The sequence below is a fragment of the Megascapheus bottae genome, chromosome 14 (genome assembly GCF_031878675.1).
Source record: "Megascapheus bottae isolate mThoBot1 chromosome 14, mThoBot2.hap1, whole genome shotgun sequence".
In the NCBI taxonomy this organism is placed as follows: Eukaryota; Metazoa; Chordata; class Mammalia; order Rodentia; family Geomyidae; genus Megascapheus; species Megascapheus bottae.
Genome location: NC_143522.1, coordinates 1,634,729 through 1,649,442, shown reverse-complemented (window position 1 = coordinate 1,649,442; position 14,714 = coordinate 1,634,729). Strand labels below are relative to the sequence as shown.

General features: G+C 39.1%; 1 protein-coding gene across 2 annotated transcripts in view; it reads left to right on the top strand.

The window, feature by feature from the left end:
• Positions 1–14,714, top strand: part of Ccdc175 (coiled-coil domain containing 175) — a 59,662-nt gene that overhangs the window by 30,164 nt on the left and 14,784 nt on the right. For both annotated transcript variants that reach the window (XR_016537549.1, XM_090344208.1), the window contains exons 9-15: positions 5,636–5,772; positions 7,279–7,389; positions 8,180–8,251; positions 9,189–9,324; positions 10,140–10,271; positions 12,142–12,280; positions 14,498–14,577. Coding sequence is in view for 1 of the 2 variants with exons in the window: in XM_090344208.1 (XP_090200334.1) it covers positions 5,636–5,772; positions 7,279–7,389; positions 8,180–8,251; positions 9,189–9,324; positions 10,140–10,271; positions 12,142–12,280; positions 14,498–14,577 (807 nt within the window). In the remaining variant the exon portion in view is untranslated. The remainder of the gene's footprint in view (positions 1–5,635; positions 5,773–7,278; positions 7,390–8,179; positions 8,252–9,188; positions 9,325–10,139; positions 10,272–12,141; positions 12,281–14,497; positions 14,578–14,714) is intronic.

The window sequence follows — 14,714 nt, the reverse complement described above, 5'->3', positions numbered from 1 at the left end:
TCTTAGACTTTCCTGCCTAGGCTGGCTTTGAATTTCAGTCCTGCTGAGTAGCTAGGATTATAGTTGTGAGCGACCAGCACCTGACTAATATAATTAACATCCAACAAAAGAGACTTGAGTAAGTTTTCCTCGTGTTTGTAGTATACTGATAAGCCTACATTATAACAATACTATGATATAGTCCCATTTGTTTATGTACATGCACATACATACCAGCGATAACTAAACTTCTCTTTGCTCCTGGCATTGAAGAAGAAATGCTCTTAGTATCTCCCTGCCCCTCTCTTCCCCCCTACAACACACACTCAAATACACGTTTGCAAATTTAACTTCCCTAGTCCCAGCAATGTAGCATCAAACCCTTTGCCTATATCCTCTACCTCTGTCTGCACCAAAACAATCAGGTTATAAAATTCACGCCTTTCACTATAGCTTTTAAATCAAATATAATCACAAATATCTTTATTTAAATTTTATTTTAATGTTGGGGTGATGTACAGAGGGGTTGCACTTACATTCATCAGGTGGTGGATACATTCTTTCTTTTTTTTTTTTTTTTTGATCAGTCGTAAGGCTTGAACTCTGGATCTGGGCATGGTCCCTGAGCTCTTTAGCTCAAGGTTACCACCTTACCCCTTGAGCCACAACACCACGTCCAATTTTCTAGTGATTGATTGGAAATAAGAGTCTCATGGAGTTTTTAGTGCCCGGGCGGGCTTTGAACTATGATTCTCAGGTCTCAGCCTCCTGAGTAGCTAGGATTACAGGTGTGAGCCACTGTGCCCAGTTGGTATATTACTTCTTTTTTAAGTTATTTTCCATTTATTTTATTAATTTTATGTTTATGTGGTATGGAGGAATTGAACCCAGGGCCTCATGCATGCCAGGCAAGCATTCTACCACTAGGCCACCTTCCCAGCCCCTGGTATATTACTTCTTGAACATTGTTACTCCTTCCCATGTTTTTCTCCTACTTTCCCTCCCCATACCCCCTCCCAATCATCTTGTTTTTCCCGTACTTTCCCATTTTCAAATACACAGATAAACATGTATACCATATGCCAGGTACAAAAGTCAGATACAGTAACAACATGAGATAAACCTTAAGGGGAAATGAAGGAAAAAGAAATAGCTTCAGGTTGTACATTAAGAATACCAATCACAAAGATAAATCTCTTGTTTTCATATCCTGGAGTTCATTCTATATGGACTTATACACATAGCTTTTGAGCTATTATGATTTTCTGCTAGGAGAATCCTAAATGTACACTAGTTATTACAAATGAAGGAAACCATGGAGCCTATGTTTCTTTGGGTCTGGCTTACTTTACTTAACACAATTTTTTTCAAGTCTTTCCATTTTCTTACAAGTGGGGCAGTATCATTCTTTCTGATGGCAAATAGAATTGCATTATATATGAGTACTACATCTGCTCGATGCAGTCATCTACTGAAGGGCATCTGGGTTGGTTTCATATCTTAGCTATGGTGAGTAATACTGCTGGTAGCATAACATTGTTGTGCTGATAGCTATAGTATGGCCTTGTTTCTGGACATTTGGGTAAATGCCCCAAAGTGGGATTGCTGGGTCATAGGGGAGCTCTATGTTTAGTTTTTTGAGGAATTGCCATACCACTTTCCAGAGTAGTTGGACAAGTTTAACTCCTACCAACAGGGCAGTAACGATCCCTTCTGACCACATCTCCTCCAGCATCTGCTGTTATTAGATTTCTTGATCATGGCCATTCTAACTAGAGTGGGGTGGAATCTCAAAGTTGTTTTGATTTGCATTTCTTGCATGGCAAGAGATGTCGAGCATTTCTTCATGTGTCTATTGGTCATTATTAGTTCCTCTTCAGAGAAGTCTCTAAATCTTTAGCCCACCTTTTAGTGGGATAGTTGTTTCTTTGAGGGTTTGTTTTTGGAAGATCTAATTTCTTGAGCTGTACAAATATTTTAGATATAAGGCCCTGGTTTGTTGTATGGCAAGTGAAGATCTTTTCCCAATCTGTAGACTTCCTATTTATCTTGCTTGCTATGTCCTTTGCCATACAGAAGCTCTGCAGTCAGAAGTTTGATGCAGTCTCATTTGCCCAAACTTCCTTTGATTTGTTGAGTTTCTGGGCTATTATTAAGAAAGTTTCGACCTGTGCCAAGGAGCTCACGTGGATCTACTATTTCTTCCTGTAAAATTTTCAGGGTATCCACTTTTACCTCAAGATCTTTGATCCATTTGAAGTTGATTCTGGTGTAAGGAAACAGATAAGGATCCAACTTTTGTTTTCTACAGTGTTTAGCCAGTTTTGCCAGCACCATTTGTTGAAGAGGCCAGTATTCTTAGCAACTTTGTCAAAGATTGGGTGGCCATAGGTCTGCAGGTTGACTTCTGGGTCTTCAGTTCTATTCCACTGATCCTCAGGCCTGTTCTTGTGCCAGTACCAATGGTTTTTGTTGTTGTTGTTTGTTTGTTTGTTTGTTTTAGTATAGCTTTGTAGTAGAGTTTGAAGTTTGGTGTTGATATTCCTCCAGCGCTATTCTTTCTGCCAATGATTGTTTATGCTATTCAGGGTCTTTTATTATTCCATATGAATTTTTGGATTGCTTCCTCTATTTTGTTAAAGTATGATGTTGGGAAATTGACGGGTATTGCATTGAATTTGTAGATAGCCTTTGGCAGTATTGTTAATTCTTCCAATCTAGGAGCATGGGAGGTTAGTCTGCTTCCTTAGATCTATTTAATTTCCTTTTTCAGGTTTTTAAAGTTTTCATCATAAAGGTCCTTTATTTCTTTGGTTAATTCCTAAGTTTTTATTTTCTTTGAGGCTATTGAAAAAGGAGTTGCTCTCCTGATTTCAGCCTCACTCTTTTCAATGTTGGCATACAGGAAAGCCATTGATTTTTGAGGATTAGTTTTATATCCTGCTATTTTACCAAAGTTTTGTACTAGTTTGAGTAGGTTGGGAGTGGAGTCCATAGGGTTCTTTACACACCGAATCACGTCATTCTTGTGATGAATCCTGTTTTTTTTTTTTTTTTTTTTTTTTTTGCCAGTCCTGGGCTTGAGCTCAGGGCCTGAGCACTGTCCTTGGACTTTCTCAAGGCTAGAGCTCTACCACTTGAGCCTCAGCACCACTTCCGGCTTTTTTTTCTATGTATGTGGTACAGAGGAATCGAACCCGGGTCTTCATGCATGCTAGGCAAGCACTTTAACCACTAGGCCAAACTCCCGGCCCCCGATGAATCCTGTTTTATCATGGTATATGACTTTTTTTTATGAGTTGTTGAAGTAGATTGGCCAAGATTTTGTTAAGAAGTTTTAGATCAATGTTCATCAAGGAAATGGGTCTATATTTCTCTTTCTTTGATGAGTCCCTGCCTGGTTTGGGGATGAGTAATAAGCTGGCTTCATAAAATGACTTTGGTAGAGAGCTTTCAGTTTCAGTTTCATTGAATCACAAACACCTTGTGATCGATGGAAACTTTGCTGGAAATTTTAGTGAGGGCTAGGAAGAATCTCACTGCAGAGCACAATGTGGATGTGGCGGGGGTGGGGGTGCAGTTTTAGGATTTAAACTCAAGGCCTTGCTTGAGCTCATTAAGCACATTCCTGATTCCTGTCACTTGATTCATACCTCCAGCCCCCTTTTTTGTTTTAATTGTCTTTTATTATTATTTTTTTGGACTTTCTTTTTTGGTACTGGGGATCGAACCCAGGACATTGCACTTGCTAGGCAAGCTCTTTGCCACTGAGCTACATGCCAGCTCTAATTATCTTTTAGACAGAGTCTCACCGTTGCACCTGAGCTGATCTTAGATCATAAATTTCCATGTCCATCTTATTTTTGAGATGCAGGAGGAGGGGTGAATCTCATTACTTTTTGCCCAAGATGGGCCTTAAAGGGCAATCCTTCTGATCTCTGCTACTTGAATATCTGGGATTACAGACATAAACTACTACACTAGTCCCTCATTCATCCCTTGCTGTAGGATGTTTCATAACCGCACTACTACAAAGCAAAATATCTCCTTCCATCTGAAGCCTGCACCTAGGCCTGAAAACCAGCAGCAATCTCCAAGGCGCTTCCATCCCAGACAAATGACTTCCACTGCTTAAATCCTTTCCACTTTCGGTTTTGTGAACCCTCCTCTATACAGACAGTTTTCCTTCAGAGCTAGCGCTATGCTGATAATTTTGGCTGAAAGGAAAGCACAAACCAGACAAGGTTTGTTGGTTGATCAGTTTGAAATTTGCCTTTTATTTTCTGAGCAAAATATGATATTTTTCTTTCCAGTTATCCTTTTCTTTGTAGAAGTGTTGACAAGCCTCAGGCAACAGGTCCACATTCCTCAGCTTTCATAATTGTCTCATTGCCCAGGACCTGTATGCTGACAGAGTTCATTTGGTTAGAAGGGCACGAGGAGAGGCATCTCCCCTCCGCTCTTAACTCTCAGCCGTATTCCCAGGGTACCAGTGAGTAGTGATTACCAAGGGAGCAGGGTGTGAGCCACTTACTATTTGTACTAGGGTAGAAACTGGACTATTTGTAGCATCTATCAGAATTCTCATGAGTTACTAAAGACAAGTTCAAAGATGACATTAAATTCTATTTAAAGATAGAGCTTTCGCTTTTCTCCCCGCTCTCTCTCCTTGTCCTCTACCTCTTCCCACCACTGCCCTTCTACTCTCTTCTATGCCTTCAACTTTTCAAGCTTCCACATATAAATAAGAAAATGCAAGAGTTATATTTCTGTGCCTGGATTATTTCACTTAGCATAATGTCATTTATGTTGTTTCAAACAATAGAGTTTTATTTTTTTCAGAGTCTGAACAATATTTCCTTTGTGCATCTACCACATTTTCATTATCCATGCACTCCTTGGTAGACATTTAGGATTATTCCATCTTCACTCCTATGCAGGTGCCACAATAGTGCTTCTTCAACACATTTTGGCTCAGTAGGAGGATGACTGGCCTAACGTTGTTCTTATTAAATATTATATTCACCTGGAAGTGTTCTATCAGTGTATAGTACCTGTGTGTGTGTGTGTGTGTGTGTGTGTGTGAGAGAGAGAGAGAGAGAGAGAGAGAGAGAGAGAGAGAGAAGAGAGAGAGAGAGAGAGAGAGAGAGAGAGAGAGAGAGAGAGAGAGAGAGAGAGAGAGAGAGAGAGAGAGAGAGAATGAGATAAAGAGAATGAGAGAGAGAGACTTAGAGAGTTACTGAAACATGAATTCAGGGCCTGGGTTCTGTCCCTTAGCTTTCTGCTCACGGTTGAGGTCTATCACTTAAGCCACAGCTTTGCTTCTGGCTTTCTGCCAATTAATTGGAAATAAAAATTTCATGGATCTCTCCTGCCCTGGTTTGTTTCAAAATTACAAGAATTAGATCACACCCTCCTGATTAGTTCAGATTATAGACATGTATCACCAGTGACAGGATCACATGTCTATACATTTTATACAACTTATTAGACAGAGTCCACTAAATAACTGAGGTCTTTACATCAGAATTAACTCAGACACCTACAGCATATTTTGGCATGTGACCTGTATTAGTCGGTTGAAAGCTGCTTGATGCCTACCTCCTCCACTGAACCATGAATAAACCTCTCAGACACTTCTTTTGTTTTTTCCCAGCTGATAGCAAAAATACACAAAGCACAAATGGAGAACAAGGAGCTACGCCACAAAAAGCTTACTGTTTCCACACAATATAAGGTTTTCTTAAACGAAGAGGAAAAAGTGTTTCTGCAATATCAGAAGATCTTTAAAGAGTATGTTTGTACCTCTGGTCCCTTCGCTAGTCGACATGCCAGAGTTGATGGGATATTTGCCTTATGGTCCACCCACTGGATCTCCACTTAAGCTCAGCCTAGTTTTAAAACCGAATACCAACAACAAAATGTTCTTTATCCAGTAAGAAATAAGCACACTTCAATTTGTGCTCATAGTGCCAAGTAATGCTCTTTGTCTTACTAAATCTATTTCTTAAAAAAAAACAACAACAAATGCCTTTACCAGATGTTTTGAGAGAATAAATGTGTTTTTATTCTGTGGGACTAGCCAAACAAAGTATGAGAAATGCCTTCATTAAAGCAAGTTCAACATCTACATTTCCTTTAGATATTGATAAAGAGATTGAGAAATTATTCTAAGAAATCATTTAATCTTTCACTACCTGTTTGATTCCATTTAATCGTCAAGGTTTGTTCATTCCACTTCTCAAACATATCTATATTCCTTTCCAATTGCATTTTTTTCCAACTACATTTTACTTGGTTTTGGCTTGCTTCTCAAAAGCTTTGCTTTTTCATTTTGTCATTTTTTCATTTCAGCCTATATAGTCTCTTCCCACACTACAAACACTACAGCTGATTACAAGTCCCATGTACTGCAAACAAATCAGAGAAGTCACTCTGTCTTATCCCTATATACCCAGGATCTCATACATTGCCTAGAAGGTAGTGAATATTCACCAATGTTTTCTTTATAAATATTACAGAATCCTTGTATTTATTGTGTCCAGTTGCATGGAGTATTGAGAAGGATACTGTTAAAATGCTTCATGCAAAGACATTCCCCAGATCAATACTAAGCTGCCAGATGGAATCATAAGATGTGTTGATGACAATTAACAGTAGCTGTCACCATGGGCTTTTGTCTTAGTTAATATAAACTACGATAACAAAATGCCATCAATTGTTTTTTTTGTTTTTTTGTGTTTTTTTGGTGTGTGTGGGGGTCATGGGGCTTGAACTTGGCCTGGGCATTGTCCCTGAGCTCTTCAGCTCAAAGCTACCACCCTACCCTTGAGCCAAGCCTCACTTCCTGTTTTCTAGAGGTTAATTGGAAATAAGAGTCTCAGGTCCTTTTGTGCCCAGGCTGGCTTTGAACCTTGATCCTCAGATCTCAGCCTCCTTAGTAACTAGGATTACAGGCACAAGCCATTGGGCCGGCTCAGCTGGTTTTCTTAAATACCAGAAATGCAGTTTTTTTGGTAGTTAGACAGAAGCTGAGATTCCCTCCCATTGGCTTATATATGTTTGTTTCCTCTGAATCTTACAGTTAGGAAGGAAGGAAGGAAGGAAGGAAGGAAGGAAGGAAGGAAGGAAGGAAGGAAGGAAGGAAGGAAGGAAGGACGGAAGGAAGGGGAGGGAGGGAGGGAGGGAGGGAAGGAAGGATTTGATTCTCAACACTTTAGTTCGATCTTTAGATTTTAGAAAAAAAAATGGAAGGTCATTTTAACCTCCAACTGATAAAATTTGTTTTAATCATGACAGCTACGAGAGACAAAAAGCATTTATTACTGACAAAGAACATTTCCTAGCACAAAGAAAGATAGATATCAAAAACATGGAAGAAGGACTTGCTGCACTCGATACCCTTAACCGGTACTTGTTTGTTGTTAATTTGTTTGTTTAATTTGGGTTTATTTTGGTAGAAGTAGTGGGGTTCGATCTCGGGTCTCTTAGGGAGGTCACTTTTGCCATGCTACTAGCATTTTCTTGCTTTGGTTATTTTCCATTAGGGTCTTACATTTTGCCAGGACTTTCTTTTCATTTTTTTTCTTTCTTTTTTCTTTTTTCTTTTTTGCCATTCCTGGGCTTGAACTCAGGGCCTGAACACTGTCCTTGGGTCCTTGGCCTTTCTCAAGGTCAGGGCTCTACCACTTCTGGCTTTCTCTATGTATGTGGTACTGAGGAATCAAACTTGGGTCTTTATGCATGCTAGGCAAGCATTCTACCACTAGGCCAACCCCTCAACCCCTGCTAGGGCTTTCTTTGGCCCATAATCCTCCTACATAGTTGGGATTATAGTAATTTGTCATCATGCTTGGTGTCTATGTGGTTTTTGTCTTTTTCATCTTTATTCTTCTCTGCATTTTAACAGATAATAACTGTAAGCATATGCCAATTTCTAATGTGTTACTAAAATGGATATTAATAACTGGCTATCTCTGTTTCATAGTCTACCTAAGTCATTACCATTGAACTTTTCATTGTAGAGGTAAGTAGATCCTGAATTCTAATGACACTTTGGACACAGGTGCCTTTTAATGATGGGGACCAGAATTGCCTGAACATTACCCCAAGGATGACCCTCTATTGTACGTTTCTGCCATTTTAGGTCACTTTAACTTTCATTTAAGATGTAAAATTGTTATGTTTCTCTTGCTTTCAGAGCAGCAAACGAAGTATATCGAAAACAAATAAAAATTCTAGTGGATAACCTGGAAAGAGAAAGTCAGAGATGGTAATATATATATACATATGTCTGTATACATGTATGTATGTATATGTATAATGTGTATGTTTTTTCAGATCTATATATGTTTGTTAACTTGAATTTTTGCTTTTGGGCATTGAACAGAATCACAGTTTTCCATTGCAATAGAGTGGAATGTTTAAAGAGTGGAATTGATCAATGCCCTGTGGTTTTTCTTCCCTGCTAGCTCTGGCCATGGCTCAGTTATTTAATCCCTTCTCTTTGCTCCCACTCCTGTAAAGTGAGGGATGGAAGTGGTTGTGCCACATTATAAACCATGAATGCCAAGGATAAGATCTAGGGAAAGTATTTAGATCAAGTGTATCCAGAAGCCACTGTTTAATAGGTAGCTGTATTTTACTATAGTGTTTTAGTGTTGTGATTGTTGTTGCTGCCACTGGCATTAACCCTATTCTGTACAGGGCTCTGGTTGCATAATTTTTATCATTCCCCAAAGGGGTACCTTTTTTAATGTGTGATAGATAAAATTAAGAAGCCCAGAATTTGAAATCTCTTTAGCACTCTGGGCAATTTAGAGAGTCCCATTGCTGTTTTTTCTATGCTGCTTCCCTTTTTCCCTCAGTGTACTCCTTGCCACCCCCCAGTGAAGGGCTCTGGGCTGTTTAATGTTCTCTGTCCACTGTTGTCTTAGACACAAGACAAACATTTCTCACTGGGAAGAAACTTTCAGCGAGAACACAGAGGAAGCTAATATTTTCTTGTATTATTGCAGTTACTTTGTGGGGTCTGCATCACTAATGATTGAAGTTGTTTCTGAAAAGCAAAGTAGGATTTATTTTGCTTAGAATTTCTTCATTTTCTTTGGCCAACTTCTTTTGCCCAAGGCTGGCCACTCAGCCACATTCCCAGCCCTTCCTTGGTCCCTTTCTGTGCTTGTGGTCATTATTTTTGTTCTCATTTCTAGTGTTGTAGCTCAGTGGAAAATAGCATGTTCAAGAAAAAGGCATGCACGTTGGCTGGCTTCTCTTAAGGGTGAGCTAAAGGATATTGCACAGCAAATAGAAGAGGCAGAACTGAAGCGAATTGACTTATTGGAAGAGGTAAGGAAACTAAAGATGCTCAGAATTAACATAGTTCCCTACATTGAGAATCATCAGTCCTTGTCTTTAGAAAGTTACTTAAACTCTCTCATATTAAAAGGTCTTTTTCTTTTTGTTGACTGAAAGGTTAGAGTGAATTACTTTCCCTTCTCTAGTAATGTGCCCAAAGCCAGGAGTTTGATGGTCACAACTATAATCCTACTTCTACAATCCTAGCAATTTAGGATGCTGAGATTTGAGGATCACAGTTCAAATCCAAAGTCAGCCTGAGCAAAAATTCTGCAAGACTCTCCAATTAAGTTAACCAGGGAAAAAAATCCAGAAGAGGGGCTCAAAGATCAAACACAATAAGCTATGAGTAAAAGGACTCAGTGAGTATGTGAGATCCTGAGTTCAAATGGTGGTACCAACACATACACACACACACACACACACACACACACACACACACACACACGCACACACACACATACACACACACAGAGACAGAGACAGAGACAGAGAGAGAGAGAGAGAAAGAGAATAATTTAAAATAAATGCATGAGAGGAAATATAATTCAGAACACATAGATTTACTCTCTGCCCACCAACCATCCCAAACGTTCCCACATCTCTTGTCATTCATTTGTAGATAAAATAGAGTGAAGCACTTAACATTCAAAAGGAAAAAATAGTCTTTTTGGTAATTACTGACAAGTCCCATAGCTTGAAAAAGTTGTAGGCAAGTCTGATGTGAGAAAGTAACAATTTACCTGAATTAAAGCTGACCACTTACAAGAGAAATGATCAATTTCTTTCCCCCTCTCTCTAATTAGACTACACAGAGAGAAGAAGAAATCGAAGAATTTGTGACAGAGATTGAAAGACTTAGGTTAGAATTAAGAAAAGAGGAGAAGATTTATGTTCACAAAGAGAAAAAGTTAATGAAAGAACTGAACAAGTATGAGGTAATTTTTCTATTGCCTCTAAGTAGAATGGTGAGTAGGCAGAAGTGCTGGCATCAGCCTGGGAACCAGCGGAGCTGTGCAAGAAGTGGGGGAAAGCTGATAAGAGTGATGAGGAGGCAAGTCTAGCAGTTTATCTCAGAAACCCTTCTTTAAAACAGGATATTCTAAGTCACGCGGTGCCTCATGCCTGTAATCCTAGCTACTCAGGAGGGTGAAATCTGAGGATCATGGTTCAAAGCTCTCTGGGGCAAAGAAAGTCTGTGAGACTCTTATCTCAATTAATTGCTAGAAAATGGAAAGTAGGGCTGTGGCTCAAGGGGTGGGGTTGGTATCCTTGAGCTGAAGAGCTCAGGGACAATGCCCAAGCCTAGGGGTAGGGCTATAGCATTGAGCTGAAGAGATCAGGGAGAGTGCCCAGGCCCAGAGTCCAAGCCCCATGACCCACGGGGAAAAAAAAAAAAGAAGAAAAACAACAACAAAAAAACCCAGGGTGTTCTGGGGATGAAGTAAGGACTGAGTTCTGGGGACAGTAGAGAAAACTGGCCATGGAAATGCCCAGCGGTCCAAAGGTCACAAGTCTGCAGAACACAACAAAAATCTATACTTTTTCAAGATTAGGGTGGTAGGGGCCTGTCTCTTGGAGGGCAATCATTAGTAGAGAAGAACAAGAAGGGTGGTTGTAGTGTTCTTGAAAAATCTAGACCTGTGACTTCTCGTTACAAACTTCTTCATCAAACCCATGTGCAAGGGAAGCTGAGAAACCACACTCCCGCTGGCAGCCAAAGGCTCAGTCCAACTCCACAATACTAAAGTATTAGTATTTAATACTAAAAGTATTAAAGGAAGACAAAAATGGGTTTCCAAATCAGCACAAGTAAGCTAGCTCCCTCTGCCTTGTTAAATGTCTCATAATTTCATTTATTTATTTATTTTTGCTCAAGGCAACGCTCTGCCACTTAAGCCACAGTGCCACTTCTGACTTTTTCTGTGTACGTGGTACCGATGAATCAAACCCAGAGCTTCATGCATGCTAGGCGAGCACTCTACCCCTAGGCCATACTCACAGCCAACTCAATATTTTTTTAAAGAAGTCTAACTATTATTCTATTTGAAGCTAAATGAAACAAGTTTGCATAAGTAGACAAGCATCGTTGTATTCCATTTTTGACTCATTTACTTTTAATGTGATAGCAAATTATTCCTACCTCTCTCCATGTTTTATTTACATTCAAATGTCTTATAACTGGTTTATACTGGTGTTGGAGAAGGGTTTTTGTTTGTTCTTTGTCAGCCATGAGGCTTGAACTCAGGGCCTGGGTACTGTCCCTGAGCTGTTTTTTACTCAAGACTAGTAATCCATCACTCGGAGCCAAAGATCTACTACTAGTTTATGGAAATGCTTCTTCCAGTTAATTGTAGATAAGCGTCTCACACACTTTCCTGCCCAGGCCAGCTTCCAACTATGATCCTCAAATTTCGGCCTCATAAGTAGCTAAGATTACAGGTGTGGCCACCTGTGCCTTGCCTGTGTATTCTGGTTTTGATGTCCTCCCCTTTTTAATATAATATAATCAACCAAAGGAATTTTTTCTCAAATATGTTTTTGGTGATGTACATGGTAACCACAGACATGTCCTAATAGAGATACAGAACAAATGGGAAAGGCAGTTGAATCCAATATCCTTACTTTATAGATTGTCAGAGAGTAGATAACATGGATAATACATATTTATTAAATGCCTAGATATCCTTCCTTTCACTTCAGGACAGAAGATAGAATTCTTCCTTTGGAAGAACTTACTTTTTTTTCTTCTGAATACTGTAAAATTTCCAAAACTATACTTTCCAATTAGCATTATTTTCTTTAAAGGATTTACTTGTTAAGGAAGTAAAGATTTACAAACAAAAAGAAGAGGAGCTCGTTGTTAGCCGTCCACAACTTCACATAGCAGAAGAAGAATATACAAAAACGTCTGAACATTTAGGAGAAATCTTAAGGATTCTTCAAAGTATGTATGAAACATTAATCCCATCCCAGATTGTCTTCCACTAGAAGGGGAGGTCACCAATTGCAGGCCAGTGGTGAAGTTCATTCAACTTTTCCTAGCACCTTAGCTCTCTATTTTCTAGGTTTCATATCTACTATTTTTTTTCTTCTCCATACCTCATATTCCCTTTATCTTTTAAAGATTCTTTAAAAATAAGAACTAGTAGTCCACTGTATTATGTCACCTATAAATACTTGCTGTAGGTAGCTCTCATGTCTGCCACTATGTGAGATTATTTTGCTTTTTGGGTTTTTTTGGTGGGGGTTGTCGATCATATGGTTTGAACTCTGGGCCTGGGGGCTGTCCCTGAGCTCTTTAGCTCAAGGCTAGTACTCTACCACTTGAGCCACAGTACCACTTCTGATTTTCTGGTGGTTAACTAGAAATAAGAATGCCACAGACTTTGATGCCTGGGCTGGCTTTGAACTGTGACCCTCAGATCTCAGTAGCTAGGATTACAGCATGAGCCACAGGCACGTGGCAATTTTTGTCTTTTTTATTATAAATTTGCAAATTTATCTTTTTTCTGGCTACAACTTTAATCATTTATCAAGTGGATATGTCTCAGATCTTTTTTCACTAGCCAGTCTCTGTGGCAGAGATAAGTAAGTCTTATCTCAGAACTGGGAACAAATAACATATTTTGCATTCTTCTTCATAGCATAACCATGTATGGGCTTAACACAAAATAGTTGTTTTCTAAAACAAAATAGATATGGTTATCTAACACAACATCCAAGGTCAGAATTTCCCTAGAGATTTGAGATTTGAGAAGAAAGAATTATATCCAGTGTAGGTCTCTAAGCAGGAAGCACTTCTAGAACTTATTTTCCAGAATGATGATGAAAGAACCATAGAAATAAAAAGGACAGGACCAAAAGTCACCAAAAGGACTGGAAATGAAGCAAAGACCACCCACTGGGTCGGAACAACCAGCTAGCAAGGACGAACATGAAGCTGTGTCAATAAAATAATGATCACATATAATGTAACCACAAATATAAGTGAATTGTGATTGTTGCCAAGAAAGATAGGTTATTCTTTAAAAGTATATGGATGTTACAATAATAAGTACTGAGGTTTTCATTCTGATTCCCTCATCTTGGTTGATTTGCCACTTCTCTGTTTTCATTTAGCAAACTCAGGTAGACTTTCTTGATTTGTTAGCAATTTCTTCAGACTCACCCTGCATACCTAGTTTCCAGTCTTTCCCTTACCCCTTTTGCTCTAGATGGAGGGTATAGAACACTGTGAGTATAAAGAAGAAGAAAAGGGTTTTTTTGGGCTTCCAGGTTTGAAGTTTCCAGTCTACTAAGCACATCATTTTCTTTATGCCTGTTTGGTGTGCTTGTTTGTGCCATAAAGTATACTACTTTCACGAGGAAACAAAGAGGCCGGGGTCCCTTGAAGGGTCAGGGGTACACCCTCCATGAGACAGACTGCCACGAGACTCCACCTACTAACCATCCCATCATCTTCCAATAATAGCACTCTGGGGACTAAGCATACAATATCATAACTCAGGTATATTTACCCAAACCATCACAAGGGGAAGTCATATTCAGAAAGATTTCATACTTCTGTTGTTGACTTTGGTGCGAATTAATGTATATAGGATACTGAGGAACTTGTTTAAAGTGAGACAATTTTCACTCCATTGAAAACAAAATGTTACAAAAGAGAACTACTGTCATACTGTCATTTGGCTCATATGTGACTAAGCCCTTCCATTATTATATGGGACTGACAGTTAAGATTAGTTTAAGCAAAGACTCTGCTTTCCAAGGATGGTGAGAAGGAGGAGAGGTAGAGGTTTGGGTATGAGCATAGGACATGGGATGGGAGCGTATATGTTTAAGCCCTCTACTATATTAATAACTCAATGAAAAAAGTCTTAATGCATTAAGAAATAACTGTAGAAGCATATATTTTAAGAAAATTGAGCTTAAGTAGAAGAACAACAACTAAAAGTAGTTCTAAGCAAACTGGTGCTACACTTAGCACCAGGGAGATCTAATTTTTTGTATATAGTAATGGTCTTTTGGAGTGTTATCATAGTAACAACAATACCACTAGAAATAATAGTTTTTAATAGTATTTGGCCTTCAAAACTAAGTGTATGTCTTACTTATCAAACTAAGCAATTTTGTGGACAGTTCTTTTTCCTATTTCCAATAGTACAGAAGCAGGAGAAGATTTCACTGACTACCAACACTTATCAATTTTCAAAGGACATTGGAAAATACCTTAAAAACATGGTAAAGGATTTGTGCCTTCTCCCTCCTTCTTCTACCCCTCCCCCTGCTAAGCGCTGGGGATGGAACCCAAAGCCGTGTCCACAGCAGACAATTATTCTACCAGTGACTGGAATTCCTAGCTCTTGTTGGGTTTTTGA